The 18,410-nt window shown below is 34.8% G+C and overlaps 2 protein-coding genes and 1 long non-coding RNA gene across 5 annotated transcripts in view; 1 reads left to right on the top strand and 2 right to left on the bottom strand.

Moving 5' to 3' along the window:
- Positions 1-5,039, bottom strand: part of ezrb (ezrin b) — a 29,575-nt gene extending 24,536 nt beyond the window's left edge. The window contains exons 1-2 of one of the 2 annotated variants that reach the window (XM_051138311.1): positions 4,890-5,039; positions 3,225-3,298 (exon numbers count right to left, since the gene is read on the bottom strand). In XM_051138311.1, coding sequence (XP_050994268.1) covers positions 3,225-3,236 — 12 coding nt within the window. In that variant the 5' untranslated portion in view covers positions 3,237-3,298; positions 4,890-5,039. Of the gene's footprint in view, positions 1-3,224; positions 3,445-4,889 lie in introns of those variants that run through there. The other variant, XM_051138312.1, reaches the window with a different exon arrangement.
- A 3,255-nt stretch (positions 5,040-8,294) lies between these two features.
- On the top strand, positions 8,295-14,170 carry LOC127182748 (uncharacterized). Of its 2 annotated transcripts, XR_007829953.1 has the most exons (4): positions 8,388-8,436; positions 9,931-10,112; positions 11,056-11,315; positions 13,545-14,170. It is a non-coding gene; the product is annotated as an uncharacterized LOC127182748 (long non-coding RNA). The 2 variants fall into 2 exon arrangements; XR_007829952.1 differs by lacking the exon at positions 9,931-10,112 and having other exon boundaries at positions 8,295-8,436.
- On the bottom strand, positions 8,721-15,306 carry rsph3 (radial spoke head 3). The gene is made up of 9 exons (XM_051138313.1): positions 15,082-15,306; positions 14,487-14,574; positions 14,140-14,281; positions 11,505-11,650; positions 11,066-11,269; positions 9,522-9,684; positions 9,316-9,402; positions 9,062-9,144; positions 8,721-8,925 (listed from the first exon to the last, which is right to left on the bottom strand). Exons 1-8 carry the CDS (start codon positions 15,192-15,194, stop codon positions 9,089-9,091), a joined length of 999 nt encoding a protein of 332 aa, XP_050994270.1. The 5' UTR covers positions 15,195-15,306; the 3' UTR covers positions 8,721-8,925; positions 9,062-9,088.
- Between the last annotated feature and the right edge of the window lie 3,104 nt (positions 15,307-18,410).

Below are 18,410 nucleotides of genomic sequence, written 5' to 3' on the forward strand. Positions count from 1 at the left end.
TTTTTTTTTCATTGAAATAACGGTTTCTTAGTTTTTTTCTCTCCAGTTGTGTACATTAGGATTGTACGTTACATCTAATGTTACTATTTAAAAGCTGCTTGTAATGAGCTTTGGTTCATCATGTGACAACCTAAAATGTTGATACTGTATTTTTTTACAGTAAAATTCTGGCAACCATAGCTGCCAGTTTTTTACCTTACAGTGCAACTAAAGCCATTTAACAGCCAAAACTGTACATGATTAATAGTAGTATGCCTGTAGTCTTTTCCAAAACTTCCACAGACACTCAATACACCCAACTGTCACCAGAACAGCTAAATCCACTGCTCTATCATGGTATTACTCTGGTACTTCTTGACATCTGTTACGAAATCACTACATCTGTTATAACTTTAAGCAACTGTTTTTTGTTTTTTTTGTTTTTTTTGGCATCATTCTCAAGTTCCTTAGAATTGAATCATGTACTAAATGAATAAATGTACACTACATATTAAGATATATTTATCAAATCTAAACTTTGCTCACCCATGACTACTCAACATAAAACTTCATAGAGAATGACTACGAGCAGTTCTAGTGAATAATCAACACCTTATGAGCATATTATATGGAAAGAACTTCCTGTACCAAGCTTAAAGAGGACTTCTGGGACCTTTCCTGAAAACAGCACTGTGACAGTAAACACACAATCACACAGAAATTCAGGTTGGTTGGTGTTAGTAATTATACAAATACAAATAATTAACACAAATAAATAACTTGATATAGATAAGGAATCATATGCCTGCTGTGTGCATTTGAAACCTAGTGGTGAAGAGTTCAGCATAAAGACTGGCATCCAACTCGCCAAAGAGGGGGAGATGGAGGGGTATCCATTTACCCAGCAAAACAAAGGTCTCTTTCAGAAACATCCTCTCAGTGGTCTACCTCCTGCATCAGGCTGCATTTTAATAGAGTCTCACCATTTCTCTGCATTGCTCTCAAAAAGGTTTTAGCTGACCGACAAACTTTTTTGGCTGCAATATATACTGGCAAAATCAAGCACAGTCACCAGGCTCAGATTCCAATTAGCGTCAACAAGCAACAGACGTCATCAGAGCAAATAATTTACGTTACAAGGTAATTAAAATTCCGACTGACTACTAAAAGCTGTTTGCTTATAAAATATACGACATCACAGACACATGCATTTACTGTTGATCTACAAACAACATACCAAGTCAGCTAGTGAACTGGAGATTTTCACAGTTCTTCAAAGAATGATTCTTTACTAAATCTACTAACCATTGAATTTATTTTAAAAAAAAAAATCTCTTGAAGTATATAATAGGTAAAAGCAAAGAAACCATCTAATTACTCAAAACCTGTATTTATCATCTGCAAATCTTGCAACCCAAGCTTAATGGAAAAAAAAACAAAACAAAAAAAAACACACCTCTGGAGACATTTCCATAAAATATTGCTGCTTCTTGCACATTTCACAACAGTTTCCAAGTGAAATAAACTTGAATCTGGCAATGTTTTACTTTGGTTGTTGCATGCATTGTGGCAGTTCAGAAATGAAATTAAATGCTATATTGCGCAAATAACGCTGAATCCTAAAATGCTAAACCTAACGATAGAGTTAACAAAAGCAAATGTGACAGAAAAATACATTTGCTGAAGCAACCATGCCATTTTAGCTTGCCACAAGTCTGTGAGCTTTTTTTTTTTATCCCAAACACGTTGCAAGCACAATGCAATACCAGGTGAGGTAACAAACAATTTTACTACACAACAAAGCAATACATATGGAGCTGGTTATATAATGCAAACATGCACTGTGCAAATGTGTTCTGAGGTCATAATAAAGTAAGCAAGGAACTGTGAGAAAATTAGTCTTCAATAATCAATAATCTGCCAGTGTAATCATAATTTGTGTGAAGAGGATTAAAAGATGTGTTTTATTCTACTAGTGTTCATTTCAGCTGGGAACTGTAGTGAATTGTTACATTTTTGGGATTTTTGCAAAACATGTAGGTAGTGGCACAGGGAGCACATGTTGAAATGTTGATGACATGTCCTATAAAAGTAGGGGATTAAAAGTTAAAAACGGTTCTGTTAAGGATTGTCTTCAGTTACATTAACTTATTTTTGCTAGAAACTGCCTTTTGCCTAAAGCTTCAATTTGGATGGTACTGGTAGTCTTTCACTGAGCTGGTTTGAGCTAAAGCCCGAGAGCACATGAGGATTGATTACAGCACAATGAGCTTTTGTGCTACATCACCAAAGGGCGTAACAGGCATTGTCTAGTTATCAATTATTCAGCAGAACAAACGATAACAAAGATTTGAGAGGAAACACCCTCAGCTGCTGAAAGTGATGATTATGGACACACCTGAAACATACTATAAATATTAAGACAGTAAACAGAAACCCTCAAAATATTTTTTTCATAGAGGGGTTCAGTGTAGAAACACCTTAAAATAAAACACCTTACAAATGATATCATTTTATCACATAATTTTACTTTATTTATACTAACCCATCTCAATTTAAAAGCATCTAAACGACTGAAAAGTTTTGAAAGATAAAAATGAATCCAGTTTCATCCAAACTGACCATGGCACCAAGAACAAGCCTCTGCATTCAGCATTTCAGCAGGCAGTGCTGAGGACCAAGGATGAATGAGAAGCTTTGAGGAAAGCATCATGATGTCATTTCCTCTGTATTCTTCCTGACAACCCTGTTACCATCTTAAACAAGCTGACAACACATGCATCAGGCTGCACTTGCCGTTTTAAGAGCGTTTATAAGCAAACAAGGATAACATTCCATACTGTGTTTGTTTCAAACAAGCACATTTTAATGACATAAAATACAAACATTCTCACTACTACTATAGTTTTTTTTTTTTTTGAAGGGTAAACAGGTGTAAACAATACCTAAACCTTATAAACTCTACCTTAAAACAAATAAATGTGCCTCTAAGAAGTAACCAAACGAGAACTGATATAATTTGTCTAACAGAAGTGAACATATTCATAGACAACGTTACAACATTTTTAAACTAGGGTTTAAAGACATAACAGCTAAGACCCAGATGTTCATTCTAAGTTACAATATAAAGTCAAGAAACAAAAAACGTTTTATCAGATCAGAAACCCTCCAGAGTATTTCAAAACACTGTACACTTGCATACAAATAACTGGTAAACATTTTAACAATGATAAAATAAAACTTACAGGTTTAGGCATTTTGAATCCTGTTGTAGATCTCTTCTGTCAAAGAATATTGTGTATTTCCACGGAGCCTCCCTCTGAAGCAGAAAGAGGAGAAACGCGTTTGAGCAGCGCTAGTGAAAATGACTCACAAACAGTCTGTCTGTCATTTTAAAGATCGGTAAGAATAAAATCTGACGCAGTCCATGTGAATCACGATTAAAAACTGGAACTCCGGATTGTGACAGCCTCACCCAAAAGAGGTAACACCGCCTTTCAATTTAAAGTCCCCACCCCATTCTACAAATATTTGCTCCAGTCTCTGTTTCCCAAAGACCGATCCTTGATAGGGAATGAACTCAAATATTCGGTTATTAAATGTAGCGGTAACTCAATCGTGCGAGATATTCACATAAAACTATCTATAAATAAAACTAAGTGTGGGTATGTAGCCTTTATGAGAAGACACCGACGAACGAGCAGTTTTGGATATTTAGTTTAGATATGTTTGTATTAAGGTTTATGAGAGCAAATATAGAGTCAGACTGTCATCTTTAGGGATGGGACAACTTTTACACTCCCACTAACTAATAAAAAATAAAGACAGCTGAGGGCAGCGACAAAGATTTCGCTCTCTAGGCTAAATTATGGTTTTATTTAAATTTATACAGCTACTTACTTTATAGACCACATACAACAAATCAGAAATAAATTGCATTAGACCTACCTTTTTTATACAATAACTTTTAATTGCAGAAATATTAATTAAAATACAGAAAATGCGGTCAAATACGTAGGCTACTGCATTCGGTGTTTATAAAATACCACAAATAACAATAATGCGACATTAATCACGTTATTATATTAACAACCAGTCTGTAAATAATCATTTTAATCTTATGAGCCAAAAGGCTAAAATATATCACAACTTAACAGTTTTGGTATATAATGAGTCGGACATGACAAAATGAGTCAGATTACTTCAGTATTCATGCGATGTGTATAAATAGACTACAAAGATCCGGTTCGTGAGAGTCATTTATTCAGGAATCATTTCACTGTATTCACTAAAAAAAAAGAGCCGACTATTTGTGTGATTCATTCAAAAAAGAACCGGATCATATGAATCACTCACTTGGAAGCTGGATTACGTTTGTCAGGCTGTAGATGTGTTTTTGGAATCATTAAACGCAATGGCTCATAAGAGTCATTCATTCGGGATTCGAATGCCGCGTTTCGCTGAAGACTTACGCTGTGAAACACTGTCAGACTATTTAACTAGGTTGATTCATTCGCACCGCAGAAGAATGGCATGTCTGACAGGACCGAACGTACTAAAATGAGCCGATTTTGATATTCTTATGAAACTGAAAACCGTTCTCAGTTCCCATGCGTAGTCACTTACTAAACATACATTTGCATAGAGCTTTCATTGTCCACTTGGGAACGTTAGTCATATCTATAAAAATGGGAAGCTTGACGTTTTTTTGTCCTTTTTATGTTTGTATTACGCCCATCTGTATAGTAAGATACAGACTATCCCACTGCGATAATCAGAGCAACACCTGTTGGTAGAGATTTCGCTTTGAACTGGGCGGCGTCAGTACAAAGACAAACGCGTGAATGAGAGACGCACTAACTGGTTTGTGGTCTTTGACCCAGGCGATAATCGATCGGAGCAAATCTTACCAGAGCCGGGGAGTCAATTCAGTCCAGCTTCTGCCGAAAAATTCCCCTCCCTCCGAGGAAATGAGCACAGAGTCCGGTGGTGGGAATATGGCTGACAGTGCGCTCACCTTTGTGCGCTCAGCTGAATGACAGCGGCTCCAGTTCCTGTTTCAGACACCCTGCGGCGCGACGCCCACAACGGCGGATACGATCAATAACGCGCCCTGCTCAAGTGGCTTCAAAGCCGTTCACTTCATGCAAGCTGAATGGCATAAGTTTACTTGAAAAATGAATGCAAAGACAGAATAATATACAGTATTTAAGTAAAATATGAGCCGGTTATTAGCAAACGGACGTGCAACATTCAGAAATAAGCTATTGTAATAAAACAGTGTGATAGTGTTTAAGTATGATAGTGTGCTTTTGTTGTAGTTGTAGTAGTTGGTTATGGACTCAGGTCTCATTTGTATCCGTGAATATGATTCCCCAGTGTTTGAAAAAAGGTACAGGTGTTTAAATAAAGAAAAAAAAAAAAAAAAAAAAAAAAAACATTTAAAAAGCATTTAAGTATTAAAATCTTGGATGTTTACTCAAATCCTATTATATATTGAAACCCACAGTAATATTTAAAATATCTGTAAGCTTGATATATAGCTATGAAATAATTTAGGGTACTTTTTTAAACTGGGAGGTGGCTGTCTCGAACCCTAACCCCTAAATTTCAACTTATGAATGAAAATGATATTGAAACAATTTTTGCATTGTATTCCATTATTGGCCTCTAATATATATATATATATATATATATATATTCAGTGAATTTAAAAATATATATTATAAAAATATATATATATATATATTTATATATAAATATATATATATATATATATATATATATATATATATATATAAAAGGTCCTGCATTTTTGAGTCACTACCAAAACAGTGTATATTTTAGTCCTTTGGCTGAGACTGATTTTAACTACACACCTACATTTATGATCAGGAAATATTTATGTGTCACTTTCTCCCATGGTGAGTACTGGCCCCATCATTTTAAAGTAAATGTGTTCGTAAGTATGAAAAACTTTAAAAAATGTGTGTAAATTAAAAAAATGTCACTACACAAACACTTTTTTGGGAGTTTTTCCAAAACACTTTTTATATGTGTAATCCTTCACTTTTTATATGTGTAATCCTTCATTTAAACAAAATTGGCTAATTCACTTATTTTACAGAAAATATTGGCATATATTTTTTGTTTTTAATAAGTATATATTTAATACATCTTTCCATGAATTATATTAGTGATCATTAAGAAAATACATCTTTTATATTTATTCACAGGGGGTGTACTCTGTGCTGTGCACTGTATATTCAAATGAATGAATCTATATCTCTGAAATCAGTATTATCAACTTGCCTTTTACCAAAAAAAAAAAAAAAAAAAAAAAAAAAAAAAAAAATCAAAATACAACAATTATCATAAATCACACTTAAAATATTGTTAAAATGGTAATTGTTATTGACAACCTCTGAAAACTTTTTAATAAATAGAAAAATATATATATTTAGGAAGGAAGAACAAAATCTTAATAGGTCGAAATGACCCTTCTTATTAAATTATATATTATTGTGTTTCCATAGTGACAAATTTGGGGAGAGGACAAATATTCCAAAACTTTTTGGAAATACAATATGAGAATTAACTGTGCAATTACTTAAAATGTGTAACTTTGATATTATACAATTTGCATACACAATTTTGTAGTTTTTTTCAGGACGTTTCCAACTCTGACTTTGAACCAGTTTTGTAGAATGGCCTTCTGTTTATCTGTCAGCAAGGTGAAAGTGTAACAGAGGAACTGAGCAATAGATAGGTGGGAGATATTATTGACATCACATCCTCTAAAATGGATTTTTAGCCAACCATAGTCATTTTTCAAGAAATGAAATCTACTGTGAAGATATGGTCACTAGTTGAAAAACAAAGCATTGATTTGCAACATTTTGTTATGTCTGTGTTTTAAAGAAATAGTTTTGAAGCACATTTGGCATTAAGCCATTTGACCAGTCAACCAACACATCCAACAACACATACACATGATTACACTCTTGCCAGGAACGTTATCATATATAGTGCTGTTTGAGAGCAAGTTCAAGAATCTCAATTAAAATTAAGATCAAATAAATAAGTTTTAGGAATTTGAGAAAAAGAAACAAAGTGATGTTATTACATTAAATAAGATGATTCTGTCCTATAACTCAAAAAAGTGTGTGTGTGTGTATGCCTGATGAGGCATTCTTTTATAGCCATCACTGTATCTGTGTTCATTACACGCGGACACACACACACACACACATTTATGTCACACTACTGCGAATGCATGTCAGTTACTTGGAAGTGCTCAGAGTTTCCCTTCATCTCTCTACATTCACTCTCCACCCAACCTGCGCATGTTGAGCACAAATTTAAAAATATGGGCTATGCTCTAATTTCTCTGTGAACTCTAATTTCATGTGCTATTTAGGACAGCTGGGGAAAAAAATCATTTGGCTGTACTTCTCTTCGTGTGCTCTCTGTTGAGAATATGAGAATATCCTCTTCTTACCACTTTAACATCTACACCTTTTAGGGCCTTTCTTATATTATTTAATCAATGAGTTTATTATTATTATTTATTAAAATAATATATAATGATCTTACTTCTCTGACGGAAAGAGGTGTGAGTGTGGCTTTACTTGCCTTATTTGTATATTTAGGAGACTAAATTAAAGTTTACAAATCTGACAAAAAAGGGAAAACTTTGTCTACAGTTTAATTTAAATAATACGTAAATGTGTGTGTTCCCCGCTGGCTTCAACCTCAAGAATGATAAACAGGTAATTTGATCAGTGATTCACTAAAAAGACCCATTATTACAGTCATTACATAACTACAGACTACAGGGAATCTCAATATGAAACGGATGGGGCATTCTTTTACAGCCATTACCTTACATGTGCTCCTAATTTCAAGCGTAACATGAGGAAAACCTCTGTCAGCACTTTTATTCAGATGACTTTTGCAAACTGTTGAATTATTAAAGGTTATCGCCTAATCTAAGAGAGAGAGAGAGAGAGAACAGAGAACAGAGAAGAGTTCTTTTGAAACTATTGTTCAGTCAAATAGAGCTTTTGCCCATACAAGGTCTCCGAATACATCCATCTTTTGTGTCGTGTTTATTTTGTGATGAAACCTCATATGTTTAAACAATCTACAATAGTAATCAGGTCATTCAAACATCTACGTCGGTTGAGGTCTGAATAAGTACACTGTGATGTGACTCAGAGGTCTTTCCTTAACGATATATTTACATCAACACTCCTGTTTCTGTTTGTGTTACCAGAGCTGCACCGGCGGAAGTGAAACTCCGATGCACCTACTGGGCGTGGCCAAAGGTGGGAGTTGACCAATGGAGAAGCAGGTTTAAAATAGAGCCGTATATAGGCGAGGTGAATGAAAGCTGAAGCGGAACCGTCAAACAGTTCACGTCACGGTGTTTGGTCAAAGAGCCAGGCGAGACAGGTAGGCGGGAAATAGTCATTCCACTGAAAATGTTGTTTTATAGAGTTATTAAGTCGTAAAAAAAATTACAGCATCTCTTTATAGTTAAACAGCACAGCATAATGGTCAACGTTTTGAAGACAGCTCTTCTGTGCTTCAGCATATTACACATTCAAAGAGGACTTTATTACTCATAAACTCTAAATATGAACAAAAGACGCGAAAATTTTCCATACAGTACATCTGCATAAAGCAATAATGTGTTCGAGATTAAATAAGGGTTTGAGTGAAGGTCAGTATTTTCAGACTCTGCAGCGCCTCTTACAGTGTTGTTCTTGAAGTGCAGTACATCACATCAGCGCCATAAAAATAACAATTGGCATATTTTTCGACACTTTATTCAAATAATATGTGAATAATATATTTGTAATAATATGAACATTTTATTTTTATAATGAATGCACGAACTCCTTAATATTTTCCCAGATTTTTCTTGTTTCCTGATATGATCTGAAATGAAAACAGATTATACAGTTAACTCTTCACCTCAGATGTTAAGTAAACTGATATTATTTACGTAGATTGAACAGTAGATTTAAATTTATAAATCAAAGTGTTAAAGTGATTGATGTTTGATCTTGCTTACCTCTAAAGGGAAATCACATGAAGGCATTTATTCTTTCATCTTAAAGGCTTCAAATCTTTGGTTGGTAACGTCTTGAATGAGCACTGTGGAAGTACAAGTCCAAATTATGCACAAAATACTGTTATCAATATAAGGGATCTCAACTAAACAACAACAGGCTTGATAGGTTAATTCCATGTTATGTATTATACATCAGAAAATATTTTAAAAATATAAGAAAACAATTAGAACAGCTCTGAAAATCGTTAACTCACTGTCAAGCACTTGTCTCGCTACATATCTCTGTTCTAAAGTATTGGTGACTTCTTCCATCAGCCAGGGTAGGAATCCAGTCTCTATATCTGGAGCAGAAATAATAAACTTTCATTCATTAGACAGCAGACTGAGAATGCATATATCATCAAGACCTTTTAAAATGAATTTATACAGATTATTTCACTTTTTTCATGTTGGGACTTGCCTCTCTGCACAGGGTCATAGAAGTAGCCACAATCCTTTAGATTGGAATAGACTGAGGGCAACAAGTCAGACAGATACTGCTGAGCAAATGCTCTCGCAGCAATTTTATCTGCTGTCTCCTTCTCTTTTTCCAGCACTGCCTTCTGCTGCTTTATCCGGTTCTCCTGCATCAAGGAAGCAATATTAAAAATATATTGAAATACAAGCACTGAAGGCAACCCTAGGTATTAGGACTTAATATAAGGCTTAATATAACATAAATGATGTCTCTCATTGAAATATGCAGTAAAGAAAAACAATATAAGTCTTCACTGATTTCCTAGCGATAAGAAGAGGAGAAAACAATGGGAAGATGCCTGTGGATGAATAAAACTTCCTAAAGACCCTTTGCTTTGTTTTCTCCTCTTTAGCTCTGATGCTTTTGATGGCTTTTAGTAGACCACAGCTACTGAAAGAGCTTACAAACTGCAGAGACAAGAAACTCTAGATGCCATCCTGGCAGGATGTAAACATGCCGACACTTCGCAGCAGCCACTGAAGGAGTTTCTCAGCGTGGATTTCATTTGAAGACTCCTTGTGGGGAAAATCGATGGTACGGCATTTGGTTTAAGCCTATGCTTATATTCATCACCTCCTATAAGCTCTTTCAGTTGTTGTGCGCCCGAAATAATGGCGCCCCGAAACTTCCAAATATGTAGGCTATAAAACAATGTTGATTTTTTTAATATAACGTAAATCTTTCATGGGTTTTCTACTACATATTTCAGTAAGAGATATCATTTATGTTATATTAAACCATACAAGTCTTAATACCTGGGGTTCCCTTTAAAACATCAAGAAATGCATTTTAGTAAAATTTATTTTTCAGTAGAATTTAGTTTTTTAAATGACTTTTTAAATTTAGAATATATATTGACAACAAGAGGTAATTACAGTATAGCGGGCAGGAAATCCAAATGTTCAGCCATTATTAATCAATTTCAAATATGGCTTATCATTTAAAATTATGAATATGAATTGAGACAAAATGGAATGTTTTTACTTTTAAAAATATACTTGTCTCAACAAGAGCAGTTAAGTGAACTTGACTGTGCTTGACACATCAAATATAATGATATTTCAAATGAATATTTTAGTTTCTTCTTATTTTTGTTATCCATAACATTCAGGTGTTTTCTGTAATGTAATTTAAAATTGTACATTATATGAAAATAAACAGATTACATTATAAAAACATTATAGAAATAAACAGATATTGATGCTTTGTTTGACACTGATCTATGACCATTATAAGTAATATTTTATTATAAGTTATACAGATATACAGTTATAAGTTATACAATTGTATGCCAGCATTGTATAAACGTAAAACCCTTAAAAAAAAATAAATAAAAAATCAGACCACTACACACCTATCCATAAACTAATAATCCGTTCAACCTCCAGCAACTAAAAGGTACTTTTATATTCAGAGATGGTTTTGTGGCCTTTTCCCATAGTCTTCACCACTGACTATTATGACTTGCTATTTCTAGTGATTCTCACCTTCTCCACACGGAGGCGCCGTTCCCTCTCCTCCAGCCTCTGCACCTCCACCAGCTCAGCGTCACGGATCTCCTTGAATGCCTGCTGCTGAGCCCTCAGGTTGGCCAGCTCCTCCTCTTCCAGCACTTCCAGCAACGCCTGCTCGATTGTCTTGCCCACCAACACCTGCAGCACGGGCTGGACCTCCACATCAAAGTCAAACAGCTGCAGAAAAGACAAATGCAAGTCTTTCCACTGGGCAGATTTCGAGGTGTTAAAAGCAGTGTTTTTCCTAGAATTAATTATCTGCATGATTCATTTACAGATTTTATTAATTTGATTCTAGAGTATAATGCACTGATTCACTTTACTAAAAGCAAGGTGATGAGCAGAGATGTAAGTGTGAGAACAGACACATAATGCATGCAAAAACAGACAATTGAGAGCATCCATAATGTACTTCTCCCTCTTCTATCTGTGTGGCCGCATCTCTTCCAGTTTTGGCTGGGATGAAGAGGGGAGTGGCTGGTTTGTCCAGGAACATGTCTGTTTGGCATTCCACATTAACGTCCTCAATGTGATCGCTCAGCTCTTCCAGATACATCTCTAAAATGAGAGATTTTAGCACTTGATTTCTGGGTTTATCACAGTGTTATCACATGGGAAGATGCATGTCCATTCTGAGATTTACACTTACAGTCATGGCCAAAAATATCGGCACCCTTGCAATTCTGTCAGAAAATACAACCCTTCTCTCAGAAAATTGTTGCAGTTGCAAATGTTTTGGTACTCACATGTGTATTTTTATTTTTTTGTTTGCATTTGAACAACACAAAAAATATAGAAGAAAAGTCAAATCTGATACAATTCCACACAGAACCCAAAAAATGCACTGGACAAAATCATTGGCACCCTTAACTTAATATTTGGTAGCACCCCCTTTGGAAAAAATAACTTAAATCAATTGCTCCCTGTAACCATGAATGAGTTTCTTACACCTCTCTGCTGGAATTTTGGACCACTCTTCTTTTGCAAACTGCTTCAGGTCATTCAGATTTGAAGGATGCCTTCTCCTAACTGCTGTTTTGAGATCTCTCCACAGGTGTTCTGTGGGATTCATATCTGGACTCATTGCTGGCCATTTCAGAACTCTCCAGCACTTTGTTTGTAACCATTTCTGAGTGCTTTTTTAAGTGTGTTTCCGGTCATTGTCCTGCTGGAAGACCCATGACCTCTGGTGGAGACGCAGCTTTTTGACACTGGCCACTACGTTGCGCCCCAAAATTCTTTGGTAATCATCAGATTTCATGATACCGTTCACACAGTCAAGGCATCCAGTGCCAGAAGCAGCAAAGCAACCCCAAAACATCTTTGAACCTCCACCATGTTTGACTGTAGGGACTGTGTTCTTTTCTTTGAAGGCCTCATTTCTTTTTCTGTAAACAGAGCCATGATGTCCTTTACCAAAAAGTTCTACTTTTGTCTCATCTGTCCACAGTATATTCTCCCAGAAAAGAATAGTGGTTTTGTCACATAAGTTTTGGCAAACTCTGATCTTGTTTTTTTATGCCTTTGTGTCAGCAGTGGTGTCCTCCTGGGTCTCCTACCATAGCATCCCTTTTCATTCAAATGGCAATGGATAGTGAGAGCTGACACTGTTTTACCCTGTGTTAACAGGGTACAACAGTACCCTTGGATTTCTTTTGGAGGTTAATCAGGGTTCTTTATCCACCAATCGAACAATCCTTCGTTGTAAATTTTCATTAATTTTGCTCTTCCACTACAGTGCCATGGGGTATAAACCTCTTGATGATATTGCACACAGTGGACACAGGAACATTAAGATCTCTGGAGATGGACTTGTAGCCTTGAGATTGTCCATGTTTTTCCACAATTTTTTCTCTCAAATCCACATACAACTCTTTACACTTCTTTCTTTTCTTCATGCTCAGTGTGACACACAACACAAAGGTTGAGTCAACTTTTCTCCATTTTAACTGGTTGCAAGTTTGATTACTATAATATCCACACCTGTTACTTGCCACAGGTGTGTCTACATACAAATTACAGGAGCATCACATGCTAGAAAAGCAATTATTTCTTACAATTTTGACAATGTGCCAGTAATTTTTTCCAGTCCGTTTTTTAGTTCTGTGTGAAATTGTATCAAGTTTGTCTTTTCTTCTATGTTTTTTTGTGTGTTGTTGCAGTGCAAACAAAAACAATAAGCATGTGAATACCAAAACATTTGCAAATGGAACAATTTTCTAAAAGAAGTGTTGCGTTTTCTGACAGAATTGCAAGTGTGCCAATATTTTTGGTCATGACTGTATGTGCATGAAAAGGTTTTGTGTTGTGGTAGAAGGTTGCTTATAAAAATGTTACACAATGAAAGTATGCCAAGGTTCTTTTGGGGAGCTTCTTGACACATTTTATTGATACACACAGAAGTTTAACTTTCGCTCTGACATGTGCTGCAGTGATGAAATTTTTTTTGTAGGCCAACCTGGAAGTTAGCATCACCCTGGTTCACTTGACAAAAACCCGTTAGGATTTTTATGTTGGCATTTGGATAACTGAAGAAAGTAAGCTTTGTGACCAATAAAAGTATATGATTCTTACATATTTTGTTCATCATAATCTTCTGATTTTTAAAGCCTAAATACAATTTCCAGAATTTGAAAGCTAAATGGAAGCTATAAACAAACTACATCATAATCATATGACTTAAACATCACCACAATTAAAACAACCAAACATTTTCCCTGAAGCGGACTACTAAGCAGATGATTCTTCCTGTTCTGTGTGATGACTTTTAACGACCCAGAAAACCTATTTGTAATCCTATTTAGCCACTTGTTAGCAATTGCCTAGTTAAAAACAAGTAGAAGCTTTTTTAAAAATCACAAGAGGGGTATTACTGATGTAGTTTATGTTGAATAAAACGTGGAAAAATCTTGAATTTGTGTTAACCACAGACGTATTTTAGGCATTTAACCAAAAACCCATTCAAAAATGCCTATTTCCAAGTTTTGGCCTTCAAAAATATGTCATTCCTGCAGCACTCTATTTTATTGTGCAAAATCATTTACTACCTGTCTGCACATCTATGTTTTTTCTGCCATCTAGTGGTTCTGGTGTTTTTGGACCAAACTGCTCCTTCAGCCGTTTTCTGGACAAAGCTCTTTTTCGGGCCTCCTGCTGTCTCAGGAACTCCACTGGATCAGGCTGAGATGTCTATGAAATAAATTTATTCTCATTTATATTCTATTCATGCATCAGCTGTGCTCTCATCGCAGTACCTGGACCAACGTGTAATATTAATGAGCTTTTGGCCTGTTTTTTTATTCTCTGGTATTTTTATATTATGCTGCCAGACTACACAAATACATACAACCCTATCTACTTATAAGAGCGTTTTCTTCCTTGTATTAATACTCACAATGGGTAGGATATGTTGAGCATATGTATTTCCTCTGACAACACGTCTGTCATACATGATGTTTCCATAACTGCTCTGTTCTTCGTTTCTGCATCATACAGTGAAGAAAAGGTGTATAATAAATAGATGAAAATAAAAGCATATTGCATATTTTAAATGTTGTATGTTTTATTATCCATTTAAAAACAAATGAATCTATTTTTTATTTATTCATTAGTAAAATGATATAATATTAACATTATAGCCAAGTCCCCAACACCTGATAAATTTGGTATTACATTATAAGTCCAAAACAAAAAAGCTAGTTTTCTAGTAATTATTACAATTATTGTTACCACAGTAAAACTGTGGTAAATTGGTTTCAGATAGTTTTGTATTTAAAAAGAGAGCGGTCAAAAAAAGCTAAATGTATACCTAGCGTATGTTTACCTGATGTTTACATGATCACTATTGAGTGGACAAATAAACGTGGACGTTTTAACCTCAAAATATGAGTAAATCTTAAATATATCAATCTATCAATGAAATTTAACGTGTTGAGACTATTAAGTTGTCAAAATGTGTAGGCTTAAATGGGATGTAGTGCATGACTCACAGCAGCGGAGCGGCTTGTCTGTATTTGGGTCGGTTGGGAACCGCACGCGGACGGCTGGAAAACGTATAAACTCCGCTTTGCGTCTCGTTCTGCGTCTGCAAACTTGATGCCATTTTTCCTTTTAATTGTGATATCACAACTGTTACTGAAGGCTAAATTAAGCAACTTTTGGCTGGTGAGAGCTGGAATCGTTTCCCCATCTGTAACTGTTGCAGTATCAACAACTGTTGCCGTGGCGACTGTATACAACAACTGCGGTCCGCTTTGTTTACTTCCGGCTTGGTCAAACAAATTTTTTAGCATAGATATATCTATGTTTTTAGTCTTCTGTGTATGTATTCAAACCAGTAGTTATCATACAGTTATAATACAGTTATAGTTACACTTTAAGATGTCCGTTTACAGTGTAATTATATTTTTAAGTACTGTGTAATATTAATGAGGAACATTTACTTACTATACGGTTAGGACTAATGTTTGTTTCAGGTTTAGTTGTATGCAATTATGCATAATTATTAATACTACAATTAGTAACAGTAATTATTGTGTAACAGGGACACTGTAAAATAAAGTGTTACCAAAGTTTATTATTTGACATTAGTTAGCTTCAGTAGTTAACTTCAGCTCTGTTAATTTCAGTATTTACTAATGGATTATTAAAATCCCAAATTGTGTTTGTGAACATTATTTAATGCACTATGAACTAACATGAACAAACAATGAACGACTTTATTTTTTATTAAATAACATTAGATTAATAGTGTAATACATGTATTGTTTATTGTTCATTCACGTTAGTTAATACATGAACTAATGTTAACAAATGACACCTTATTGTAATATTTTACCACAATACTGGTATAAATGATTGATCCAGAAAATAAATAAATAAATAAATAAAAACTTTATAATTCCATTAAACATTCAGTTTAATAAAAATCAAAAATCAAGACCACAGAGGCAAATTACAAACAACAGGGTACGCATGAATACAAAGCAATGCTGGATAGGTCAGTTTAACTTTATTACATATAATACTACAGAAGCTGTATAAAATGATCAGATGTAAAATACATGATGTTTGCATATTGCATAGACTTCACCATATGAAATATACAGTAATTTTTATTACATATACAAAAGCTATTCAGTCAAGCGCAGTGAAATTCTTTGTTTATTTATTTTCTTTTTTCTGTTTTTCTTTTGTTGTTTGATTAACATTATGAACAATGCAGCAGGTATTTAGGTTGCTGTCACAGGACCAAATGCATAAATGCAACAACTTTTGACCCAACTGACAACCAATGTTCTAATGGACATATCTGTCCCCAACAATTTTTATGACAATCTGCTCAGTCTCCATGAATTAGAGGTTTGTTACTAAACGAACACGCTCACACACATTGGGTTTTTATGTTTTGTGGGGACATTCCATAGATATAATGGTTTTTATACTGTATTTTAAACTGTTTTTTTTCTATTTTATTTATTTATTTATTTGATTTGACATGGACATCAAAGTTACATTGGACAAACCACATTCATTTGCTTAAATGATTTAGCATACATGCTAATTCTCAATACCTGTCCAAGGGAGGCTTGATGTTTAAAGAAAAAAAAAAAAACAAGCAAACAAACAAACAATAATAATAATAATAATAATAATAATAATAATAATAATTACAATACACAAAAAGTAATAGTAACAATAAAATAACAATACTTACAATAGACGCAAGAAAGAAAAGAAGGAAAAAAAACATTTACATGCATAAGGTATGAAGCAAAGGCAACATGATCAAACAATAACCTGACAGTACACTATTTATGTAAACACTGTTGTTTTGTTCTTAACCAATCGTTTAAGTCCTCTATTAAAAGCATTGCCATTATTTTCTAATTTTAAATTTGTAGGTAAGGCATTCCAGAGTTTTGCCCCCTTCACAGAAAAAAACAGACTGACCAAAAGAGGTCTTATATTTAGGAACAAGACGATCACAACTAATAGGCTCGTGTGTTTGCCCTTTGAGAGGTCTAAAGTCTACTGATTAATTCAGAAAACAGCAGTGATGCATGATTCTTCAAACATTTAAATCACCCTATCACCCTACCCCAATCCTAAACCAACCCCTCACTGGAAACTTTATGTATTTTTAGATATTTTTTTTTAAAAAAATCATTCTGTATGATTTATAAGCTTGTTTCCTCATGGGGACCCTACAAGGACAAGGATTTTGGATATTGCCATCTATGTGGAGACATATGTTATGATCCCCATAACATAGGGCAGGGTTCTAAACTCTGGCCCACGAGATCCATTTTCCTGCAGATTTTAGCTCCAACCCTAATCACACACACTTGAACAAGGTAATCAAGGTCTTTCGGATCACTACAAAGTTAGGGGCAGGTGAGCTTAAGGAGCTAAACTCTGTAGGAAAATGGATCTCGCGGGCCAGAGTTGAAAACCCTGGCCTATGTTATGCATGGGCACAAAATGTGTCTACATAGATATCCAAAATCCTTGTCCTTGTGGGGACATTTTTTGGTTGAGAAGGCCTTACATATAGGGTATACGTGAACCACACACACACATGCCTTTAAAACTCAATAATGGCACCAAACCCCACACAACTGCTGTGTGATTCTTCAGTGATCGGTTGAGGCTTATACAGTTTCAGTTCAGTTTATGATGTCACTGAATATCAATGTGTTCAGATTAATGATTGTTAATCACTGTTTGCACCTGCTATAAATGGTATAGCATAAATATTAAAAATTAATTTGAAAGTATGCCAGGGTATTATAAAACAATTAACTATTATGCAAAGCACATTAATGTTCAATGACAGAATAAACTCAGAACTGAAACTGTATCCTTGTGTTGCTGTCTTGATTCACTTCAATATGATGAAACAAATCACACCTAAACTGAAGCTTTTAAATTCATCAGTGAAGAATCACGAAGCAGTTGTTTGCAAGTTTGCTGCCATTATTGGGAGAGAAAGTGTGCGTGTGTTCAGCAAAACAAACAAACAAACAAACAAAAATTCTTTAAGAGCAGTAATCTTTCCAGCCACATAAATATGTGTTTAATTATAAATGCTTGCCAAACTGTTAGTGTAATAAATCTTAGTGTAAAACATCTTAACAACCACTAGAGGGAGAACAGGTAAACTGATGTTTTTGCCTGCTGTGAACAAACCTAAACAGACGGAGGAGCTGATGAGCAGGCTGAAAATGAGCAGGTTTCATTCACAGCTTTTATAATATAGCAAACATAATCAGTATTGTAGCCCATCAATGCATGCACTTATTAGAATATATGTATA

Source organism: Labeo rohita, chromosome 20 (assembly GCF_022985175.1).
Source record: "Labeo rohita strain BAU-BD-2019 chromosome 20, IGBB_LRoh.1.0, whole genome shotgun sequence".
NCBI lineage: Eukaryota > Metazoa > Chordata > Actinopteri > Cypriniformes > Cyprinidae > Labeo > Labeo rohita.